We start from the raw sequence: 25,728 nt of genomic DNA on the forward strand, positions 1-25,728 counted from the left end.
CTGACCTCCCTGATTCCTCTGGTCCGTACCTACACAGGTGGACTCAAATGAGGGACTAAACTCACGCAAGAACATCTCTACGAAACTCCCCAAAACCCCTCTAAACAATCCTCAAACCATCACATAAAACATGCAAAGGAAAGCTGGACAGGGCACTTTCGGCGGCAGGTTCGGCGGCCGAAACCCCACTCCAGAGACGAAACTCATGCATGTTCGGCGGCACCTTCGGCGGCCGAAGGTCTCGTCCAGAGACGAAACTCACACACTTTCGGCGGCCGAAAGTCCCTTTCTAAACCGAAAGCCTAGCTTTCGGGGGCAACCTTTGGCAGCCGAACTGCCTCCACAAAGGGTTCGGCGGCCGAACCTTCCTTCGGCGGCCGAACCTGGTTTTGCCCGAAGGGCAGAACCCTGCTCTGTTTCATGCAAACTTTGCCCAAAAACCTACCAACATGCATATCAACTACTCCCAACTAGCATATATACATATATATGCACAAAGGGGTCTAAAACTACCCTAAACCCCAAACAACCATAGCACATAACACTTAAACATGCTGGAACACCACAAATCACCAAAAATCTCACCTAAACCTAAACATGCAAACTACCCATACAAACTTCATAAAACCTTTCAAAATCATCAAAGAAGCTCAGGATCTTCACTTACCTCTTACACAACTTGAGGATGAAGGATCCTAACGTGGAGATATGAAGAAAAGCTCTTCCAAAGCTCCAAGCTTCAAAACTTGCTTCTTTTGCTCAAAACCTTCATAAGTCACCAAAACTCTTAAAACTCTTGAAAGATTTGATGAAAATCATGGAAAACATGAAAGTCAACGTAGGAGAGGCTGAAACTCACCTCTGGCTGCAAGTGGAGGAGAAATAACCTCCTTCCACCGACCCTTGGCCCTTTTATAGGTGGCTGGCCAGACCACCTTCGGCAGCCGAACGTGAAGCCGCAACCATGCAATGTTCGGCGGCCGAAAGGGACCTTCGGCGGCCGAACCTTTGCATTTCTCCCTTGTTGCTTTTCTGTCAAAACTCAAGTCTTTGGAACATGAAAACAAGTGAAAATACCTTGAAAAACATATGCATTACCCTTCTCGAGGGTTCCGACACCCGAGATTCCACCGGACTACAGGAAGTCCGATGCCGGACTCGAGCCGGGTATTACAATTATGCTGAAAATAAATCACCTGTCATCAAGGTGTTATCCATTCGGTGCATATACAGAGTGTAATCGGTTATTTATTCAGCTGTGCTTTAAATTCAATTTCATTCATTAAAGAAATATAAATTATCTTTATCCTTTCCCAACTTAAATAAACAAAATAACATATATGAATATATATATATATTTAAGAAAAGAATCAATGTTATATATTTATCCACTCACCAGTACTGAGGATAGAATAACCTAGGTCACAGGAGCACTCCTATTACCTATCCCAAAAGCTGGATCCTCTCCTAGAATTAGAAAGAAAAAACATAATATATCACATAATAAATAAATATTCTAGTATAAAAATATAAAACGTAAAATACGAAATTTTAAATATCTTTTTATATATTTTTTTATAAGAAAATTCCGGCAGTATTTCGGCATAGGTAGATCTCCCAAAAATACCCAAACTCAACATAAATACTCAATAAGCTGTAAATATTATTTAAATCAACCTATGAAAATCATTAATCCCAAAAATAAATATAAAATCCTATTGATTGGGTCTAACTAAAATATAACCCATTTTTATCCTCAAATCACAAAAAGCACTAATAACAGGTAGAGAAAATAAATTATATCGTAAAAATTTGAATAAAAGGGATAAAACTCACCTACCCAATTTGGAGACTCTGGAAGAAATTATTGAATTTTTGAGTAGGATATAGGTTTAATCAGGATCTAGCTGAGAATTTTAGAAGTTTATGGGTTGATTGGGTTGAGAGGAAGGAGATTTGGATTTAAAAGAGGAATATTTTTTTTTTTTAAATATCAGAGCTTCCTCTGTTTCGAGAGGAAGAAGGGCTTCTGGATTCGGGAATGTTTCGGGACATTCCCGAAACCAGAGCTTTACTACTCACTTATCTTTTTTTTTTTTTAATGGGCCTGGGCCTGGGCCTGATAATTCTCTCCTCCTAATAGAAATTTCATCCTCAAAATTTACATACCTGGTGAAGGGAATAAATGTGGAAATTGAATTCTCATAGTCTCTTCTTTTTCCCAGGTAGCTTCTTTAGCAGAATGGTTACTCCATTGAACTTTAACCAGGGGTATTATCTTGCTCCTTAGAACCTTCTCTTCTCTGGCAATGATCTCTATTGGCTCTTCTTCATATGTTAAATCTTCTCTCAACTCAATAGGCTGTTTCTGGAGGATGTGGGAAGGGTCACTTCTGTATCTCCTTAACATAGATACATGAAAGACATCATGAATCTGAGATAGCTCTGGAGGTAATGCTAAACGATAAGCAACTGGTCCAATTCTCTCTAAAATCTCATATGGTCCTATGAATCGCGGACTCAATTTTCCACGTTTGCCAAAACGTACAACCCCCTTCCATGGTGAGATCTTCAGAAATACCTTGTCGCCAACATTATATTCAATATCCCTTCTCTTCAGATCTGCATAACTCTTGTGTCTGTCTTGTGCTGCTTTTAATCTACTTCTGATCATCTGAATTTATCTGTCGTGTGTTGCACTAATTCTGGACCTTCTAATTGTCTTTCCCTTACCTCATTCCAACACAATGGTGTTCTGCATCTCCTACCATACAAAGCTTCATAAGGAGCCATGCCGATACTCGAATGATAACTATTATTATAAGAAAACTCCATTAAATGCACATACCTATCCCAACTTCCTCTAAACTCCATCACACAAGCTCTCTGCACATCCTCCAAGGTCTGAATAGTTCTTTCTGATTGACCATCAGTTTGAGGGTGGAAGGAAGTGCTAAACTTCAACTTGGTGCCTAAAGCATTTTGCAAGCTAGGCCAAAAATGAGAAGTGAATCTTGGATCTCTATCTGAAACAATAGAAACTGAAGCACCATGAAGTCTTACAATTTCATTGACATAGATCTCTGCTAATTTGTCCGAGGAATAATCCATCCTGACAGGCAAAAAGTGTGCTGACTTGGTTAATCTATCAACTATCACCCATACTGCATTATGTCCACGCGAAGTACAAGGTAACCCTGAAACAAAATCCATAGTAAGGTGTTCCCACTTCCATTCCGGAATAGGGAGCGGTTGCAGCTTTCCTGTTGGATGTTGATGTTCTGCTTTAATCTATTGGCAAACTAAGTATGTGGACACAAAGTCAGCTATTTCTTTCTTCATGCCTGGCCACCAATAGTTTTCTTTAAGATCTCTATACATTTTTGTACTGCCTGGATGCATAGAGTAAGCAGAACAATGGGCTTCCTCCATAATCTCTCTCTTCAAGCTTTCCACTTTGGGTACACATAGTCTATCACCAAACATTAACATTCCATCCTCCCTTAGAGAAAAGTCGGTACGGGTGCCATCTCTTACTTCATTACTGATCTTACTAAACTGCTCATCGTGATTTTGGGCTTCCTTGACTTTTTCTATCAACACTGGTCGAACTTTGAGAGTTGCTAACATTGCTCCTGCATCATCCACTGCTAGTTCTACCCTTAAGGATCTGATCTCTAGTAACAAGGGAAGTCGAACTGTTTTGAGATAAGCCAAATTACTAAAAGACTTGCGACTAAGGGCATCAGCTACCACATTAGTTTTACCTGGATGATATTCAATAGTACAGTCGTAGTCCTTAAGTAACTCAATCCACCGTCTCTGCCTTAAATTCAACTCCTTCTGTGTGAGAAGATACTTTAAACTCTTGTGATCTGTAAAAATCTGGCAAGTCACGCCATAAAGATAATGCCTCCATGTCTTTAATGAAAACACAACTGCAGCTAATTTCAGATCATGGGTGGGATAATTTAATTCATGTGGTCTAAGCTGTCTAGAAGCATAAGCTATCACCTTCCCATGTTGCATGAGTACACAGCCTAAACCCTTGTGAGAAGCATCACTATACACTACAAATCCATCTGTACCTGAGGGTAGGGTAAGAACTGGGGCTGATGTGAGATATGTTTTAAGCTTCTCGAAACTCTCTTGACATTCATCTGTCCATTCAAACTTTGCATTCTTTCGAAGGAGTTTAGTCAATGGTGCTGCAATGATGGAGAAATCCTTAACAAAGCGACGATAATACCCTGCTAAGCCCAGAAAACTTCTAACCTCTGAAACATTAGTTGGAGGATCCCAATTGACTACTGCTTCAATCTTCTTAGGATCAACCAAAACTCCATTTGCTAAGATAACATGTCCTAAGAAAACCACCCGATCAAGCCAGAACTCACATTTGCTCAATTTAGCATATAGTTGCTTATTCCTCAAAATCTGCAGTACTATCCGTAGATGCATCTCATGCTCTTCCTTGCTACGAGAATATACTAAGATGTCATCAATAAACACAATAACAAAACTATCCAAGTAGGGCTTAAACACCCTATTCATGAGATCCATAAAAGCAGCGGGTGCATTAGTTAACCTGAAAGGCATAACGAGAAACTCATAATGCCCGTAACGAGTTCTAAAGGCTGTCTTGGGTATTTCAGACTCCTTGATCTTCAATTGATGATAGTCAGACTGCAAATCACTCTTAGAGAATACTTGAACACCTTGGAGCTGATCAAAAAGATCATCAATGCGGGGTAAAGGATACTTATTTCGCACAGTAACTCGATTCAATTGTCTGTAGTCAATACACAATCTTAAGGAACCATCCTTCTTCTTCACAAATAGCACAGGGGCTCCCCAAGGTGAAACACTGGGTCTTATGAAACCTTTATCAAGTAACTCCTGCAATTGTGCTTTTAACTCCTTCAGTTCTGCCGGAGCCATTCTGTATGGTGCCATAGAAATAGGAGCTGTACCTAGATTTAAATCAATAGAGAATTCAATCTCTCTATCTGGAGGCAACCCAGGAAGCTCTTCAGGAAATACATTAGGAAACTCGCTTACTACTGGTATATCTTCCAATTTAGGTCCTTCTCGACTACTGTCCATCACGTAGGCTAAGTATGCTTGACAACCCTTCCGAAGCATCTTCCTAGTAGTCATGGCGGAAATCACATAAGAAGGAAGTAAACGCCTCTCCCCAAAGAAAGTGAACTTGTACCCTTCTGGACTATTAAATACCACTGATTTCTCAAAGCAATCTATTGTGGCATGATGACGGGATAACCAGTCCATACCTAGGATGACATCCAGATCTTGTAGACACAAAGGAATCAGATCCACTAACAGCTCATGATTGCCCAACTTAACAACACAATCCCTATACACATGTTCACATACAACAGAATCCCCAACTGGAGTACTCACAGCTAATCCACAGTCTAAGGGTTTTAATTCTCTATCAATATGCTTAGAGAATGCTTGAGATATGAAAGAGTGAGTAGAACCAGGATCTATAAGAATGTACGCATCTTTATTAAAAATAGTTAACATACCAGTCACCACCTCTGGAGATGCTCATGCCTCCTGCTGTGTCATAGCAAAGACTCTGGCTTGAGTGCGAGGTCTACCAGGTTGCAACATCGGTCTAGTCTGAGAAGATGGAGTAGCTCCACTGGCTCTGCTTGTGCTTGGTCCAACTTGTGCCGTAGGTACTCCCTGTGATTGTGTCGTACCATACTTTAGATTCTGAGGCTCCACTGATCCTTGTTGAGAACCACTGTCTCTAGCTATCAGCAATGGACAATCTCTCTTAAAATGCCCCGAAGAACCACATTTAAAACAACCCCTATCGAATTTTCTGCACTCCCCCGCATGATATTTACCACAGGTGGCACATTGAGGAAAATGTCTCTTCCTTTGCTCAAACCCAGAATTATATCCTTGCCCACGTGTCTGTGCCCCAAAGGAACTACCCACTGGCTGTGCTACTAAACTCTGACTAGACTGTGGTCGAGCAACCTGCTGCTCTATGTTAACAAAGGAACCTCTACCACTACCTCTGTATCCAGCTTGGGACTGAAATGAACTGCTCCCTCTCTTCGCTGGTCTTTCTCTGAACCCCTGTGAACCCTGCATATGATTTCTACTCATCCTCTGCTCATAATCTTTTTCTTCTTGCTTAACTTTCTCAACATTCAAAGCTGCTTCCACCAACTCTCTGAAATTATTACCTCTGAACCAGGTCATAGATGATCTGATATTGACATGTAGACCCTGTCTAAATCTATCACATTTAGCTTCCTCAGAAGGCAATATATCTGACACAAAGCAATAAAGATCTTCAAACTTGTCAACATACTCTCTTATTGAGAGGCTTCCTTGAAACAACCTGAAAAAGGCATCTTGTTTCCCTTTCCTGTAACTTTCTGACAAATACTCCTGGTGAAATTCATATACAAATTGGTCCTAAGTCAGTCTGACTCCATGTCTGCGACAAATGCCATCAAACCAACCATCAGCCTTACTCTGAAGCAAACCATGTACATTATCTACCTTATTTGCATCAGTCAGCTTCATTAATTCAAACACTTTTACCACTTTCTTTAACCATTTATCTGCAATGTCAGCATCAGAAGAACCCTCAAAATCATAAACCCCCAAACGTCTAGCACGATCCACTATCTCCCACAGATCTCTAGGTTTAGCTGTAATAGCTGCTGTAATAACTTGTGCCACAAAAGCACCCAGGTCTGCATTTATCTGAAAAGGATGGGCTGGTGCTACAGGTGGAATAAAAGGTGGAGCTGCAGGTGCGAATGGAGGTGCAACTGCAGGTGCTGAAGGAAATGATGGTGCAGTCGGATATGCCCCTGATTCAATACCATGAGAAACAGAATCTCCATGTCCTTCTCTGCTCTCAGATAAAACATGATCTGCCACCCCTTCTAGAGGTGGAGGTGTAACTGTAGGATCCCTATGAGGTCGACCAATATCTGCTAATCTAGCTGTACGAACACCACGGCCCCGATTTCTATTGCCTACTCTGGGCGGCATTGTCCTACAAACGAAAATACGAGAATAATTATCAGAATACAATGAAGAATACTAACTCAAGAAAAGTCTACAGAATCTATAACCTAAGCTCTGATACCAAAAATTGTCACACCCAATCCCAAAACTGTAGAGATGGATATGACCCAGAAAACTGACAGAACTTCCCCTGATATTTATACATATAAAAACATGTAACCTGCTATAATTTCAAAATATAAAACATATAAGAGAGGATTGATTGCTGGACTAGTCAATCCATAATATATTTGCAATAAACAAAATAAATTCATCACTGGAATGTACAATCTATACATAATCTTTCAAAATTATACAAAAGATATGACAAAAGACCTAGGATTGGTTCGACCTCCTCTAGACTCTAAGTGGACGATGAGGAAGAAGGACAAACAAGAAGATGAGGATTGCTGAGCGGATCACCAAAAAGGAGCTGTAATATTAAAAGTATAAGGGTGAGTACAAAATACTCAGTGAGCGGATAAATAAATAACAAAGGGGAAAAGTTAAAGTTTAAGTACTTAATAGTACCAAATATTTAGCTAAAATAAGTCAGCTGAATAAATACAATTTAATTCAATTAATATAAAATGAACTGTGAAAAATAGAATCCGCATACACTCATAATATGTTCCCTATAGATAATGCTGGCATCTCAGGTGTGATATTTTCATAGGTTGATTTAAATAATATTTACAGTTTATTGAGTATTTCTGTTGAGTTTGGGTATTTTTGGGAGATCTACCTATGCCGAAATACTGCTGGAATTTTCTTATAAAAATATATATAAAAAGATATTTAAAATTTCGTATTTTACGTTTTATATTTTTATCCTAGAATATTTATTTATTATGTGATATATTATGTTTTTTTCTTTCTAATTCTAGGAGAGGATCCAGCTTTTGGGATAGGTAATAGGAGTGCTCCTGCGACCTAGGTTATTCTATCCTCAGTACTAGTGAGTGGATAAATATATAACATTGATTCTTTTCTTAAATATATATATTCATATATGTTATTTTGTTTATTTAAGTTGGGAAAGGATAAAGATAATTTATATTTCTTTAATGAATGAAATTGAATTTAAAGCACAGCTGAATAAATAGTCGATTACACTCTGTATATGCACCGAATGGATAACACCTTGATGACAGGTGATTTAGTCCAGCAATCAATCCTCTCTTATATGTTTTATATTTTGAAATTATAGCACGTTACATGTTTTTATATGTATAAATATCAGGAGCAGTTCTGTCAGTTTTCTAGGTCATATCCGTCTCTACAGTTTTGGGATTGGGTGTGACATCTGTGCTCATAAAAAAAGATAAAAGGGAGCAAAGCCCTGTCTACTATGCCAGTCAAATCTTGAAAGAGGCAGAGTTGAATTATCTTGCTTTAAACAAATTGGCATTCGTAGTCCTGATGTCTACCACAAAATTGTTCCCCTACTTCGAGTCGCATACCATAGAGATAAGAATAAATTATCCCCTGCAAAAGGTGCTTCATAGACTAGAGTTGTCATGGCAGTTATCCACCTAGGTAGCAATGCTGATAGCGAACGACATCAGGTATATCTTGAGAAATGCTATGAAAGCCCAAATGGTAGCTAAAATATTATTCATATATTTTATAACTTCTAATTAAGTGATACGATTTAATCACAATAAAATATTATTCATATAAGAATATTATATAAAATTTTATATCTATTTTATTTAGAATTCTATATTCTATTTTATCTAGTATTTAATATCATATTCAAATTCTATTCAATATCCTATTTAAAAGCTCCATAATTAGTTACGTTACTTTTTCGAACAACCAATTTCATCATTTTTTTTCAATATACTAATTTAAGTAAAGTAACAACCAATTTCATCATTTTTTTTCCAATATACTGATTTCAGGGAGGTTATTAAGCCAATTTATCTAGTGTTGTTTTCAATTTTACACGTTCATACATCACTTTCATTTAAAAAAAACATAAACAAGGATATTTGAATTTTAATTAAAAGATTTTAAAAAAAATAAACGAGGATATTTGAATCTTAATAAAAAGATTTAGGGATTCATTTAAACTTTTTGTCAAAATCTTATACTTGAATAATCATAGATGGGTCCATTAATAATTCAAAACCACATTCAACATGTTTAAATTAAAAATATTAAAATTTTTATTATTTAAAAAAAGCAAAATGAATTAAAACGTTATTATTATTATTATTATTAAAGATAATAGGTTGAGTGTATTAAGGGAGTCTATCGGGCTAAGTTAATTTTTGAACATGATATTTTTATTTTTTTAATTATTTTATTAAATTTAAATCACACTCAGAACTATACTGAAATATGATATATTTATGAGAGATTCAATATCGGTACTGAATTAGATCTAACTCATCCTATAAATTAATTTGAGGCTGAGAAATGCTTAAAACTATTATAAAGAGCATATTATCTCTATTTTAAATTGATATGAGAATCAATCTATTTAGTTTATAATATAAAGTTTTTGAAAAAATAAAAAGTTATATTAAAAGTTTTTTATTACACTAAACGCATTTGCAAAATGTGATTATAAATGATGATTATAAAGATTCAACATTACGCATCTCCTTGTTTGTTGGGAAGTGAGAGAAAAAGAAGAGTGGATATTTTTCTTTTTTGAAAAAGGAGAGCAGAAAATTACTTGCCAAAAATAATAATAAGTTTTAGAATAGTTAAATAAAGATATTCATACTTGAATTTTCTTTTTCCATTTTTCAACGATGAATAATTATGGGTTGGTCTTTAAATTTTTAAATTTTAATAATCAAAAATAAAATTTTGGATTTATTAAATAAATACTTTATAATTAAAGTTTGTCACGAATGAGAATAAATTGAATAATTTTAAATAATTTAATCGGATGAATTTAAATAATATATAATTAATTTTTTTTAAACATATAGCAATTGATTTGGATTAGACTAAAATGTGAATTAAATTCCTTTTTTGAATTAAAATTGAAATCGAATCGAAATTAGTTAATATAAATTAACCGTTCAATTTAAAATTAAATCATTTTATAAAAGTATAACCTTTAAAATTAATACATAGAGAAGTTAAATTATCAAATAATTAATTTTAATTTTTTTATTTATAAAAAATATTATTGCTATTTAAATTTAATATTTTTTAATTTTTTTATATTACTCATAATATTATTTTATTTTTTATATTATGCAAATGAAATATTTTATATAATTTACATATTTAATCATATATCAATTCAACAATATTTAAGATTTATATTTATTTTTTTACATATTATTTGATTTTTTTATTTTTAAATTTTTTTAAATTAAAATTATATTAATCGTTTAAAATTTAAATTTAATTAAAATTAAAATCAGAACTATAAAACATTACAATCGTAATCGTAACAGCTGTAACGTCAAATTGAAACCAGAATTTTAATTTCATTCATAAATTAATATTTGCACCCTTCTTTTTTATAAAAAAATTAAAAAAATTATTTTTTTCTTAAAAAATAGTATTAATATGAATTGAATTAAAAGTTTTTCAATATACCAGTGATATTACTTAAAACAATAAGTAAGCATATTTTATCTCTTAATTTATAAATTAATAACTTTGGTATTTGTTACAATTTTATTGATCGAAGAAAAATTATCATAAAATGATAAATAATTGATTTTGTAATAAAATTAAATATTAATAATTCGTTAATATTATTTGATCGCATATATTAAAGAATAAGTTTATAATAATATTAATAATTAAATTATATTAAATTACATATAAAAATTTATGGAGGATATACATATATTTATTTAATTTCATTAATTTCTTATGTTATAAGTTTTTTATTTTTATAAAAATTATCTTTTACCTAAAAAAATTGATTTAATTTTTTTTTACAAAATATAGTTAATATGCTTCAGAAGTAATAGATAGTTTGGTTTTTTATAATATATTATAGTAATATACTAGAATTAAACAAATCAAATTGGTAAATTATTTTTAGAACTATGAATTTTATTTTTTTAAATATAATTAAAATGGTAAGTTAATAAATAAAATATATTTTTGAAAAATAAAATGACTTATAATAGATGAAAAATTAAAATAAATTTATATTTATAATATAAAGTGAATATCAAAGTTTGCCCCCTCAAAGAAATCTTGGCTTCACCCCTGATTACGGGCAATTTCATTTTAAGTCTGAATTTTAGTTTGTAACAAATTCATACTTCATGTTACCGCATAGTTAACAAATGACAACTTTTTATTTTTTTCAGATAATCCATTTAAATCTGGAGATGTGATATGAAAAGTTATTTTTGAAAGAATTTTTATTAATTTCAATTAAGAAAACAAATCTTCAGTAAAGTCAATTCATTTGGGATGAACGAAGGGCCTCGCGAAGAAAAGAACAAGATTTAGTGTGCTCACCACCATTGGAAAGAGAAAATGAAAAGCAGTAGTAATGTAAATCTGATCAACATCAAATAAGAGGAGTATAGGACTATTTCAAAGAATTTTCCATGAAAGAGGATGCAAAACTTCTCTTTGATTTGAACTTGATGAATGTGAGATTCGAGGGTGTTTAGGATTCAGACACTTGGAGGGTGATTTCTTAGGGTTTTAAGAGGAACACTTAAGATAGCAATAAATACGGGTAGTAATGGAACTGGGTGATTTATCTCCAGAGATGCTAAGTTTTTGAGATGCAAATGAGTAATGGTAGTTTTTAGAAGACAAAGAAGATGATGCTTTCTTCCATGCAGAAGAGATATGTATACCCATGGTCGTACATAGTACGCCTCTCATATGTCCCTTCTAAAGGAACGATTGCACTTTTGTCAGGCTTTTTCAGGCGGCACATTAATGGTTAGTAGTTGGCTCATTAATGCTTAGTTGGCTCGAACCATGTCATCCTTGGCACACACGTTATGCTAAGATCATGATAGCACGCACATTTAAGATTTTGTATGAATACTAGAAGTCGGGGGTGGGATACTCGTCCGACGAGAGCATTGGAGTCTAAGGAGTTGGTATTAGGGCTAGGATCTCGGTAGGTCATTCACATTAGGGGCCCGGTCGAGATTAATGAGTCCTCTGTGTCATGATTGAGAGATCTAGTAGACATGTCCTAATCTCAAATGGGCTCATATTTTATATGTTAAATCATATGTCATTTCATTTCTCTGAAGGTTTTTTTATGAAGGTTGGTGTAATACCCGACTAGAGTCCGGCATCGGAATTCTACTTTCCGGTGGAATCCAGGATGTCGGAACCCTCTAGAAGGGTAAGATTTATGTTTTTTAAAGTGTTTTAGTAAGCTTTCATGTTGTAAAGTGTAAAGGAAATAAGTTTTTGAAAGAAAAGAGCCAAGGAAGAAATGCAAGGTTCGGCCACCGAAAGTGAAAGTTCGGCCGCCGAACATGCATGAGTTTGGATTCACGTTAGGCCGCCGAAGGTGGTCTGGCCAGCCACCTATAAAAGGCCCTAGGTCGGTGAAATGGATAAATTTCTTCCATTTTCACAGACAGAGGTGAGACCATGCTCTTCCTTGGGTGATCTTCATGAGTTTTATAAATCTTTCAAAGTTTTGATGAGTTTGTATGTTGTTTTGAAGGTTTTGAGCTAAAAAACCAAGTTTTGGAAGTTTGGAGAGTTTGAGAGTGAGTTTCTCCACATCTCCACGTTAGGATCACATATCCTCTAGATCTTCAAGAGGTAAGTGTAGATCCTTAGCTTCTTTGATGTTTTATGAAGGTTTTATAGAGGTTTATGGGTAGAGATGCATGTTTAGGGTAAGTTGAGTTTTGGTTGATTTGTGGTCAAAGCTTGCTTATGTGTTTAGTTGAGATGTTTGTTGGGGTTTTGAGATAGTTTTGGACCCCTTTGGGTATATGTTTGAGTATATGTGTGTTGTAGAGTTGAGGTTTGCATGTTTGAGAAATTTGGAGGAAGATTTCATGAAGCAGAACAAGTTTCTGCCTTACTGGAGCATCCAATTTCGGCCGCCGAACATGCTAAGGAGGTGGTTTCGGCTGCCTAAGCTTGCCCCCGAAAGTTTGGACTTTCGGCTCTAGAGGGGGGTTTTGGCCGCCGAAGGTTAGGGACTTTCGTCTCTGGAGAGGACTTTCGGCAGCCGAAGTGCCACCGAAAGTGCTTGAGTTCCAGCTCTGGAAGGGACTTTCGGCCGCCGAAAGTGCCCTGTCCAGCCTTCTTTTGCATGTTTTCCTTGATGGTTTTAGGATGTTTTAGGGGGTTTTTGGGGAGGTTTATAGAGATGTCCTTGAGTTAGTTTGGTCCCTCATTTGAGTCCATCTGTGTAGGAACGGACCAGAGGAACCAAAGAGTTCAGTAGTGAGCACTGCTGCAGAGTTTCCAGAGTCAGTTCAGAGGCAGCCAGAGGTGAGTGGAACTAAACTAAATCTGTTTTATATGAGTAATTAAATGCTTTTTAGCATGTTTCATGCATCATGATTATGCAATAGGTTGATTGCATTAGACATCACGAATATGTTACATTGCATTCTATATTGTTGTTGATGTGGGTGATAGTGGATGATCCATTAGTCCCTGAGAAAGACCAGGTGCCCATTCTATGCCCTGGCACGGAATAGAAGAAAGTCCAGCTGCCCATTCTACGCCCTGGCACGGTATATGGTAAGTTATGTTATGATGTGATATAACAGGAAGACCAGGTGCCCATTCTATGCCCTGGCACGAGTTTAGGATGTCGGGACTATTGGTGACATGTTCACCCGAGATGATGTGAATTGTCTGTGATGTGATGCATTCCATGAGAGCATGTTTACTTAACATGTTTTATTGTTCTACTCACTGGGCTAGTATAGCTCACCCCTCTCCCTTAACCCCAATCTTGCAGGATTAGAGTACAGGGGAAGTCAGAAGAGTACAGAAAGAGTAAAGAGCTTTGTAATAGCATAGTGTGGACATGTAATATTTGGAAAGAGATGTAATGGTATTGTATAGAGTTTAGTATTGTGCTAGACCTAGATATGTTGTAAATCCTTTTTGTCTACATGATCTGTTTATGGTATGTAAATGCTTTTATGAGCATGAAAACCAGGCTTACCATAGTATGAGTTTAACCCATCTAGAGCAAGCTCTAGTAAGGGGTGCTGTAAGTACAGAGTGCATGCACAGGTAGAGCCATGGTTCAGAGCAAAGTTTTATACTTTTACAGAAAATGTATGATCATGTATGGGATTTTACAGGTACATAGACAGTATAGCAGGCTTGCTACGGGTCCCGGCGACCTTAAGTCGATCTGGATCCTAGCGCCGGTAGCGGTCCGGTTTTCGGGTCGTTACAGTTGGAGGAGTGAATTAATCTCATTAAATTAACATGAGCTATCTACCAGATGTTTGCCTTGAGACGCATGCGTTCACCCTCGCTGGTATTTAAAAGGATGCCATAAATGCAGGCAATGATTATCCAAAGGAATCGAGGCACAGCAGTTGGGGTTTTTAAGGAGTAAGCATTAATGCATCTTGGGTTCTGCGGTTATAAAAGCTCTCTCTATGCTGTTATAATTTACTTTGGCTTTTTCGAATTTCTTTCTACTTTAGTGCTCCTCTCCTTCTTCTTTGTCCTTCTTTTCTGAAAATCCTCTACTTCAAGTACGCCCTTTTTCGTTATGGCTCCCATTAAGTTTCTCTTAGTCGAGAGGTTGCTTTCTAATGTCACCTCCAGTAACCTTTTGTGGGCTATCCCTAGGGAGTTGTTTGCCACTAATTCCTAGTACACTAGAGCCCCTCATCCTTTTGAGAGGATCATATTATTTTCTTCTCCTCCTCCTATGGGTTTTGAGGATGCTCAGTATGGAAAGGAGTTAGTTTTCTTCTTGAAACAATTTGAGTATGGATTGTCTTTCCCTTTTCTCGCTTTTCTATAGAGGTGTTTAGGTTTTACTAGTCTCTTCTAGGATGTTGGCCTTAAATTCTATTTTGTTCATGAGAGTTTTCGAGACAATGTGCTGGGGATGGGGCTTTAGGCCATCTATGAATCTCTTTAAGTTGCTCTTTAGGATCACAAAATCAAATAATGGGGTTTGGAGCTTTAGTGGTTGCATGGACCTATCTATCTTTACTGGTCATAAGGATTCCATTTGCATTGGGTTGAGAGCTTTGTCGTCATTCGCTTAAGGGGAAAGCGGGAATGGGGCTTTGAAACTGCCAGGGGAAGTGTTGACTCTAAGTACAATGCTTTCCCTCGCTTATCTGAGAGAGAGTAGTTGTACTTTGCTCAACTGACCTCTCTCCCCTTCAAGTACAACATTTTCAAATGTATACAACTCCCTCTTAGGGATAATTGCTATGCCTCCAATATTTATTATTTAAATTTTCGTATTTCTTGCTTTCTTTCTTCTTAATTAAAACTTATTTTTATGCTTTGCAGCTTCCAGCATTCCGATGGAGGAGCTCACAATGCCCCAAAATTTTATCCTATCTATGGACTTTATCAAGCAAGCTGCTGAGCGGTTCACGGCTCGAAAAATAATGTAAGTCATGCATGAGACACTAGGAACCAAGCCTCAACGAGATTATATGGAGCGGTCTCTGATCGTGGAGGCTCTATTGGAGGTTAAGAGGGAGCACCCAGCAGGTTACTGAGGAAGGGGATAGTCATCAACACCTCCCTGTTATCACCAAGGACCCCATCATCCAGGTGTTCCTTTCTGATCCTTTTTTAAGGAGGAAGTTCATGAATCCTTGACAAGGAAGAACTCTCGAGCTCCTTCCCAGGGCTCTAATCCCCCAGAAAAAGAAGAGAAGAATGGTTAAGAAGGCTCTGTAAGGAAGCTCAGAGATCACTGCAACCCAAAAATACGCAGCGGAAAAATAAAAGATCTCTGGTTTCCCTTTTAGGATCTGAGTACTTCATTTAATTCGAAAGTAAGGATAAAGAAACTAACCTTTTAGATTTTGAAAATCCTATCAGGACTTATGGTGCTGCTTCTGAAATAAACACCCTCAATGGTATTCTCATGAACGTTTCCGTCTGGAGTGCTAGCTCTCTGAATGGATGGATTAGCTATGCGCTCCAAATCTACAACACAGAAAACGATCACAAAAACCCTCATCACGCTTTCTGTAAAACTCTCAAAGAATGTGTTTTTTGTTCACTCGTTTTCTCTTAAAAACTTTTCGTTTTCACACTTTTCCTTTCATAAAGGAGTTGGGGTAATCGTAATAGGCACACAATCACAGATATCAATATATCTGTGCGATAAGTCCTTTTCAAAAAAAAAAGACAAAAAATGCTTTTTATCTGTAACCATTATAGATAGGCTGTAGATATTATTATTTTATAATAATTACAAATAATTAATATTAATAATAATAATATCTTTATTAATATTATTATTAATTATACTAACGGGTTCTTAGTCCATTAATATGACATAGTACATCAATGATGTTCTTTTATGTGTGACCCAATAGGCTCACATTAATTGACAATAGGCTCAATCCAATAAGGCCCATAAATCATAAACGGCTTCTAGCAAGAATGGCCACGTAGCAAGGGTCTGATAAGCTGATACTTGATCATAGATGTCCCAAGCATAGAAAGGAAGAGTCGGGTACCATAACGCACAGTTCTTCATTAAGACTCACCCTTTCCTGAGCAGGTCGAGTGTTCATGGAAAGTTAACGTTAATAGATGTAATTTAGCAGATCTCTGCAACACCTATAAATATGAGATTCTCTATCCACTAGCCGGTATTAAACAGATTTCTAGGAGATTCGATAACCAACTCCATCTTCTTATAGTATAAAAGCAAACGTGCATAGAGATTAAGGTCACATTCTTATACATTGATTCTAAGCTAAAAAGTAATTTATTACGTTCACTTATTCTATCGGTTTACTCACTTGAGCGTTGGAGCAACTGCTTATATGCACCAACCACCTCACTTCTTCTCTTTTATAAATTGACCAATTGCAATTCAGTTCTATTTCCAATCACATCATAACATATATTTGAATTTACCATAATAATATTAGAGACAATAAAGCTCTTACTAAATGAATTTTGTGGTCACTATAGTATATCGCTAAAACTTTTAAGGATGCATGTTATATTTCTAAATCTTTAATGACAAAATATTCGTACCTAATAATCTTTAGCAAATAATATTAAATTCATATAAGATTTATTTTTTAATATTATTATTTTATATATTTTAAATATTAATTTTTATTTATAATAATTCAAATTATAAAACTATTAAAAAAAGAAATATAAAATTAAATAAGTATTAACATTTTTAATAAGAACAAAGATTTACAAATAATAAATTTTTATTATATTAAAAATAAAATAATTAATAATACAAAATTAATCATATCTTTCAAATTATAAATAACTAAATTTAAAATCAATATTTTTATGTAAAATAAAAATATGAATTTATTATAAATAAATAAATTTGTTATCATCCAAAAAAAAATTTGACATTTAAATTTAATATAAATAAATTTATTATAATTTAAAATAAAATATAAAAAAAAATAGTAGTTTTTTTAGTACGAATATTTGAATCTCGCCGCCGATGATAAGGTTCAATGATAATAAAACTGTCACTAATATATATTATAATTTATCCTAAAACTTTTTAAATTTAATTTTTTATAAAATCAAGATTTAACGAAAGCGTTTGTACTTTTTCATAAAGTACCCCTTTACTTAATGATAAACAAATTTGTTCCTTTAAACGTGAAACTGCAAAATCACCTGAAACAGAAATTAATTTCCACTCACACCACTCAAATGGGAAACTCCCACGGCCATCGTCATAACGGCCGTTTGTCCAGTGAAACGCCAGCTTCTCCGCCCTTTATATATCAACAGTCACCACAGGTTCCCCCACCTCTCAACCAAACCCCGAACACCATGGTAACCTGTTTGCCTTATGCTCACGTGGATTCCAGCCTGCGAGCCCTTGCCTGCCAAGCTGAAGGGTTCGGTCGTCTTGCTATTGGAGGTCTCCACGGAGCTCTCTATAAGGTCACTTCCCTAGCAGGTAACATTCACTCTCTCTTACATTCGTCTTGAGTTGTGTAATTTCAAAGTACTGGTGAATTTCTTGATGTTGTGGTTGAGTGTTTGAATTGGTGCTTGAACTGCTGTGGAGTTATTTCTTACTGCTTAATTTCGTGTTTTCTGAAATTAGTTCGTAGTTGATATGTTTGTTCAAATTATGCCATTATCTTATTGGTGATGTGTTTGATAATTGTTTGTGTTTTAAGAAGGTTTGGCAGGTAAAGAATCACAATTTAATTTAGCTATATCAAGAATTAAGTTTCATGGTTGATTGAAGATACATCAAAGTACTTTCTGATGAAATAATCCAACTTTGCCTGTATATATTTATGGCTTGCATAAATGGTTGACTAAATATTATAATAAAAAAATAGCATTTTGAGAATTACAGCATATAATGTTTACCTTATATCCAAGCTACTAGGAAGACTACATGTTAGTGTTTATCTTTTTAAATAAGAACGTTTTTCTATTTCTTATGACAATGAAAGTAGCAGCTTTGGAGGAATACTTCTTTTGGATAGTCATTTGTTAAAGCAGACATCATATTCACTTTTTCAGAATTACATTTTTTATAAGAAAAAAATACAAGGGCCAAAAGAATTATTAGTTAATGACAGTCTGCTGCCATAATTCCTTATCTCCATAATTAGCAAAACATATTAATTAAACACCACTCCAATTGTTATTTCCAGGTCCCGTGCAATTAGAAGGCACCAGCCAAAACCATTAAAGACTCACCATATTTCATCACAAACAATTCAAAATAAAGCCCTGTTTGAACAGGCAATACACTGTTCGATGGCTATTTTAGAAGACATTATTTACCAAAATAAATAATAATAAAATCATGCCTTGAGAGAGAAAAATGGAACAAGAAGAAGAAATTTGTGTTTTATGTGCCGTTTCCTATAACAATTAAAAACAAAAGAAGGATCAGGTAAGCCATTTTGAAAAATTGAAAATAATTAGGACTTTTTTTCCTATGAAAAAGTGTAAACAGGTTCGGGAGAGAATCAGAGTAAGAGAGACCTCAAAGAGGGAAAACTAAGAAAGATTGGAGGGACATTCTATGGCCAGTCTTGACTTTTAGGTTTAGATGCTGCATAGAGAGAAATAAACAATGGAACTGCTACAATGTGCATTAATATATGTTCACAATGGAACTCCTGCAAATGGTTGGTTAGAATTTGGGGTCTGGGACAACTATATTGATTAGTGGAGCTATTGAAGCATTGCTCAGGCATCATAGGACAAGCTAGCTTATGTAACAATTTTTGGATCATCATTCAAGGGCATGTTTTGGAATGCATGGTATGAACTCTGTCTATATCATTTGTGATTTGGTAAAGTAAGCTTATGTCAGTTTTTATGTGATTATAGATGATGGGCCAGGATCACTAAGGTATGGATGTCGGCAGAAAGAGCCACTTTGGATTGTCTTTGAAGTGTCAGGCACAATTCATCTTAGGTCATACTTAAGTGTCTCATCTTATAAAACTATTGATGGCCGGGGTCAAAGAGTAAAACTCACTGGCAAAGGTTTGAGGCTGAAGGAATGCGAGCATGTTATTGTATGCAATCTAGAGCTGGAAGGTGGCAAGGGACCTGATGCTGATGGCATTCAGATAAAACCCAAGTCAAAGCACATTTGGATAGATCGTTGCAGCCTTCGTGATTTCGATGATGGGTTGATAGATATCACACGAGAAAGCACAGATGTTACTGTTTCTAGGTGAACTAGATCCCCCATGTAGAGGAACTATATTTCTAACCCCACCTTCCCTCCCCCGTTACCTCTCTCTCTCTCACTGAAGTTTTAACACTTTATTTCATGTTTTTAACTGTTATTTTCAGGTGCCGTTTCGCACAGCATAACAAGACAATGCTCATTGGAGCAGATCCATCTCACGTCACTGATAGATGCATTAGGGTAACCATTCACCATTGTTTTTTTGATGGGACACGGCAGCGGCACCCTCGTGTTAGATTTGCCAAAGTACATATATACAATAATTACATGAGAAACTGGGATGTTTACGCTGTTTGTGCCAGTGTAGAATCTCAGGTGATAATACATCATTTCATTTAACTATTTCACGTCTTCTACTACATCTTTTATCATGCTCCAAGATTATTTGTTTGATATCTTGATGTTTATCTGTTGTCATAATACTTTATTTCATTTAATATTTTTCACATATGCTACATCTTTTACCATCCTGTGGGATTGGTTTTTCACTTGTTTGATATCTTTTTATTTATATTTTGCTCTCAGATATACTCCCAATGCAACATTTTTGAAGCTGGAAACAAGAAGGTTGCTTTTAAGTATCATACTGAGAAGGCAAGCCCTTTCCATTATTTTTCCTAACATATACAAGCCTTAACTTTTCATGATCATTTAATTCATTCTCGTTCTATCTTGTTAGGATTGAAAAATATTAAGATATACGTAGTGTAATATTTTCCTCGTGCCTATGGGTCTCTGGATTTGCTATTTTCTATTGAACACCACAATCTGCTGGAGAGTGGATTCTTTTAAAGTTTAAACTGGCTTTGGTGATGAAAAAAAGACAGCATAATGTTGGAATCTTCAGTCAATAATTAAGTTTATGCAAAAAAATGATTTTGTGAACTATAGATATTATTTCCATTATGATAATTCTTATGGTTTACATTTTTCACGCAATAAATTAAGCCAGTATAATTTGAATGGATTTGCTAGCTACCTTAGATGTGAGAGAGTGAATAAGCTGGACCAAGAAGTAGTTACGATGAGGTCGTATGAAAGGAAGGATTTATTTGTACATCAGGAATTTTACTTTGGATAAAGCAGAATGCTTAATTCAACTCAAACTTCAATCTTTAACTAGATGGGGCCAGTGCATGCACATTATTTTTCCTTCCACTCCACTCAATATAAGGCTACATCTCTAGAAACATACAGGACCACTATTTTGGTTTTCACTGCTCTCCGACTCATCTTAAGCCTGCCCTTTCCTTTGTTATCTTCTACACTTAATGTGCTTAGCCTTTTCTGTTGGAGCTCTTACTGTTTTATGATGCACATGCTCAAACCATCTCATTCCCAACTTTTTCTACTTCTGCCTTCCTTTGAATGTATTCATTCTTATCTGATCCATTCTTATATTCCTACATATCTATCGTAGGATCCTCATTTCTGCCATAATAATTTTGTTTCAATGTTTCTTCACCACCCAAAATGCTATCACACATCTGTTTTAGTCAGATTGCATCCTATGTAATTACTTCAAATTAGAATGAGGATAGATATGGATTACACATTAGAGGTTACAAGTGAAGGAAGCTAACTACGCACACTTATGTTCTGTTTAAATTGCAACCCTATAAAACTTCCACTTTCACTTCCACTTAGAATGAGGAGAGAGAAAATTCATATGGGTTACTCTTACACTTTAGAGGTTACAGCTGAACAAAGCTAAGCATGGGAGCATCTACCACACATCTTTTCTAGTTTGATTGCAGTCCTATAAAACTCTCCCTTCAACTTAGAATAAAGAGGGAGAAAATTCATATGGGTTCAACATTAGAGGTTACGGCTGAAGGGAGGTAAGAATTGTAGCATTTTGGTCCAAATTTTTTTACAGAAATGGCTGAAGGGAGGTAAGAATTGTAGCATTTTGGTCCAAATTTTTTTACAGAAATAACAAATATGGAGGTGGGTTAAGTTCATTCATGGTCTCTCTTAAATTCACAATGTAACTGAAATCAATTCATTGTGATGAAATCACCAAATTAATATTTTGCTTCAATAAGGTTAGTAGGGACAATTTTGTAATTAGTTGCACACAAAAATATAATGCTGTATAATGCTATTTTCTTCCAACTAAGAGATGCAAAAGCATGCCTACAAATAAAATTACTACTCTCCTTTCTTTTTCATGTGGGGCCGTTAGCTAGAATTTTAGTGGGTTGCCACTTCAAATTTCTGGTGGCTATTAAGTAAAACCTTGTTTCATGTGATTTCTATTGACTACCATAAAGTAAAACTTACTTCGACTGTGGTTGACATATGAGAATTAATGACTACCTTCTTTCATTTTATCACATGCCTACAGATTTATTTTATAATTGTTTAACGTCTGAACTTGAAGCGTTGATTGGTTTATTATTCGATGAAGGGATGTTGAATTTTCTCCCATGAGCTGCTGAGTTTCTGTATTTTTAGATGAAATCATGTTTAACAGTTTCATTCTATACTTTTTTGGACATCATATATGTGATGGTTTTTTCTTGTCTAGCTGTCCTTCATTTTTCTTGTCTAGCTTTTCTACTTATCCACTTCAGAATTCACATACGTAACAACTTCCCAACTTTGATGTTCTTGTTTTTAACATGAAACATGAAGTTCACTATCTACATGAGAAAAGAAAAATGTTATTAAGCGTTTCTTTTTGTTAAGTAAGCAAGCAATTAAAAAAAAAATCTTCCAGAATAACAAAACAAAAGAAAAAAGATGTATTATTACAGGAAGTTGAATAGAAAAAAGACGCTGGAATCAACTGTGACCAAGATTCCTTGGAGGACAATGGTTTCTGTTAGATTTTCAATTCTTAATAACAGTATTAACTGTATTTAACTGGATAATGTGTGAAGCATGTTGTTTGTACAAATTGAATCTTAGACTATGTGATAGTTTTCCAGGCAGCTGACAAGGAGGAACCAGGGAGTGGCTACATTAAGTCTGAAGGAGACTTATTTATAGCTGGAACTCAATCAGGGTTAAAGTCAGGAATTGGAGAAAGCTGTGTGTTTCACCCAAGTGAGTACTACCCCACCTGGACTGTGGAACCTCCTACAGAAATACTTAAACAGGTCCTCCAACATTTCAGTGGATGGCAGTGTGTTCCACGGCCACCTGATACAAAATAAAATCCACTGCACTTTAAGTTCTGGTGAAGTATATATTATACTTAAATAATTCTCCTACGTCTTCCCTCCAAGACGTTTGTTGCCTCTACTATGGAATGTTTCACCCAAGTCCCTGAAATTACGCCTTTAGACTACGTTTGATATGGCATAGTGCAATACAATCAGTCGTGCAATGTGTGGAAAACTATAATGTAATTACCTGTATGTCCCTAGTTTGGTTAAAAAAAATAAACACTTATGTAATGTAATGGCTTAATAGTTTTTATCTTAATATTTGTTTTTTTTTTTCATGTGATAATGATTGGACTGATAATGGTAGTGGTGAAGGGGTGGCTAGATTGGGTTAACTGGGTGGTGCAGCGTAAATTTCTCATTTGGGAATGATTGGATTTGCAAGAAAATAATTTAAATAAATTTTTATAAAATTATGTAAAATTTTTATTTATTTAAAATAAAAGTTCTTTAAATTAAAAAAATTAAATTCATTATTTTAAATAAAAGACTTTTAAATAAAAAAAATTATTTGAATGAAATTTTGTGAAATTTTTAAAGGGGAAGAAAAAAGCAAATTCAAAATAAAAAAGAAGAGGAAAAGACAGAAAATCAAGAGACGAGCAATGGAGTTGGTGGTAACAGTGGTAACTAAGTGGAGTTGGTTATAGTAGTGATAGTTTTATAATAATAAAAAGATTGTATATTCTCATCTTGTTAATAAAGTGGAATTTTTTTCAATTTAGTAAAATGTTATAATTTAATCCTTTAAATTTTATTTAATTAATAAAATAATTTCTTAATTTATAATTTATATTCTTAATTAAAATTGATCTATCTATTTTTATAAATTAGCCTCTAAATATTATAATTATTAATAAATTTTTATATTCACAAATTAATCTATATATTTATTTAATTTTAATATTTTATATATAAAAATAATAAAATATAAATTAAATAAAAAATTGTCATTTCCTTTTATTTTAATTAAATAAAAAAATAAAAAATCATTAAGAATGAAAATTTTAGATGGTAGGAATTCTTTGAAGTTAAATTTAGATAAACATTATGCTAAAATTTTTTATTTAATTATTATTTTATTAATTTATTTTAAATATAAAATATTAAATTTAATAAATATGAAAGATTAAATAAACATTATGCTAAAATTTTTTATTTAATTATTATTTTATTAATTTATTTTATAAAATATTAAATTTAATAAATATGGAAGATTAATATAAGGATAAATTATAATTTAAAGAATTATTTTATTATAGGAATGATGGCAAAAAAATCTAAACTATTCGTATTTTAATAAATATAAATCAAACTATAAATTAACCGGTTAAATTTAATAAAAATATTATATTATTATTTTAATTTATAATAAAATTAATATTTTAATTATTAAAATTTAAAATTTTTAATAATTATAATTATATTAAAATATTAATTTTTAATACCGACTAAATAATTATATTTTTATTAAATTTAATTATCAAACGTAATAATATGATATAAATAAATTTAAATAATTAATTTAACATATAGTAATTAATTTTTATAATTTGATATATATTTATTAAAATGCGAAAAGTTTAGAACTTTTTAATTATTATTCATTTATTATAAAATAAAATTTTATATTAAATTTAGAAATATATAATCTAAATTATATGTTTTAAAAAATTTCAAAATTAAAATATAACTTATCATAATTAAAAATATTTTTAATTAATTTTTAAAGGTCAAATCAGTATTTATTAATATTATTAAATAGAAAAGTCAAATTATACTAATCAGGGTAAATCACATAATTTTTTTGACAAATTAAATCATAGATGTTATTTGAAAAAGACCTCTAATCACATTATCCTTATAAAAAAAAAATTTGGTCTTATAAATGTTGAGTGTAGTATTTACATACCTTTGACATATCCATAACACCTTTTTCTTTTTTCCTTATTGAGTATTCAAATTCTCAAACAAACAGAGAAAGAAAATTGGCACTTTGATAATGACGGTTAGTAGAAAATGAACATTGGCTTTGAAATTCTTTCTTTTTATACGTCATTTTGAGTATTTCATTTCAATTAAGGGTAATTTTCACCCTTTATCACTCAAATTTTATGTTCTTTCATATTATTTAATTTTAATTTATTTTCAAAATTACTATTTTAACCTGTTACTATATATTTTACAATTATCAAAATAAAAATAATTATTTTTATATTTTTTATAATTATTTTGATTTTTTATTTTTCAGGAAATATATCATTAAACAATTAATTACAAATTAAACTCAAGAGTTCAAATTAAAAGATAAGTTGTTTTTTTTTTTTTTTGAAATTGGAATTGGAATCGGGGGAATAGAACCTGAAATCTATTTATTCAGATGCATTTACCATCAGATTAAGTCTGTGAATATAACTAAAAGATGAGATTAATATGAAAAAAATAGAAGTAATAGACAACTATGAGATATTTTCATGTAATTTTTAAAAATATATATTAAATTTTTTTAACATTTTAAAAATTTATTAATTAATTTACATATTAATAAAAAATTTTAAAATATCATTAATATGGAAAAACTAATTATTAAATTTTTTATAAATTTAAGAAATTAACTAATAAATTTTTTTAAATCACACA

The 25,728-nt window shown here is 33.5% G+C and overlaps 1 protein-coding gene, 1 long non-coding RNA gene and 1 pseudogene across 2 annotated transcripts; 2 read left to right on the forward strand and 1 right to left on the reverse strand.

Moving 5' to 3' along the window:
* Positions 1–2,161: 2,161 nt before the first annotated feature.
* LOC122724635 lies at positions 2,162–7,053 on the reverse strand (annotated as a pseudogene).
* A 10,779-nt stretch (positions 7,054–17,832) lies between these two features.
* LOC110623577 (probable pectate lyase 4) lies at positions 17,833–23,347 on the forward strand. The gene is made up of 5 exons (XM_021768572.2): positions 17,833–18,139; positions 19,543–19,894; positions 20,017–20,227; positions 20,438–20,506; positions 22,849–23,347. Exons 1-5 carry the CDS (start codon positions 17,887–17,889, stop codon positions 23,074–23,076), a joined length of 1,113 nt encoding a protein of 370 aa, XP_021624264.1. The 5' UTR covers positions 17,833–17,886; the 3' UTR covers positions 23,077–23,347.
* On the forward strand, positions 20,514–22,518 carry LOC122724688. The gene is made up of 2 exons (XR_006352127.1): positions 20,514–21,753; positions 21,808–22,518. It is a non-coding gene; the product is annotated as an uncharacterized LOC122724688 (long non-coding RNA).
* Positions 23,348–25,728: the final 2,381 nt, after the last annotated feature.

Source organism: Manihot esculenta, chromosome 9 (assembly GCF_001659605.2).
Source record: "Manihot esculenta cultivar AM560-2 chromosome 9, M.esculenta_v8, whole genome shotgun sequence".
In the NCBI taxonomy this organism is placed as follows: Eukaryota; Viridiplantae; Streptophyta; class Magnoliopsida; order Malpighiales; family Euphorbiaceae; genus Manihot; species Manihot esculenta.

Bases quoted from the DNA above. Each gene is read 5' to 3' on its own strand.
- LOC110623577 (XM_021768572.2), top strand. From the start codon at position 17,887: ATGGGAAACTCCCACGGCCATCGTCATAACGGCCGTTTGTCCAGTGAA. The intron at 19,895-20,016 runs GTGAACTAGATC...TGTTATTTTCAG, and splicing joins ACAGATGTTACTGTTTCTAG to GTGCCGTTTCGCACAGCATA. The intron at 20,507-22,848 runs GCAAGCCCTTTC...ATAGTTTTCCAG, and splicing joins TTAAGTATCATACTGAGAAG to GCAGCTGACAAGGAGGAACC.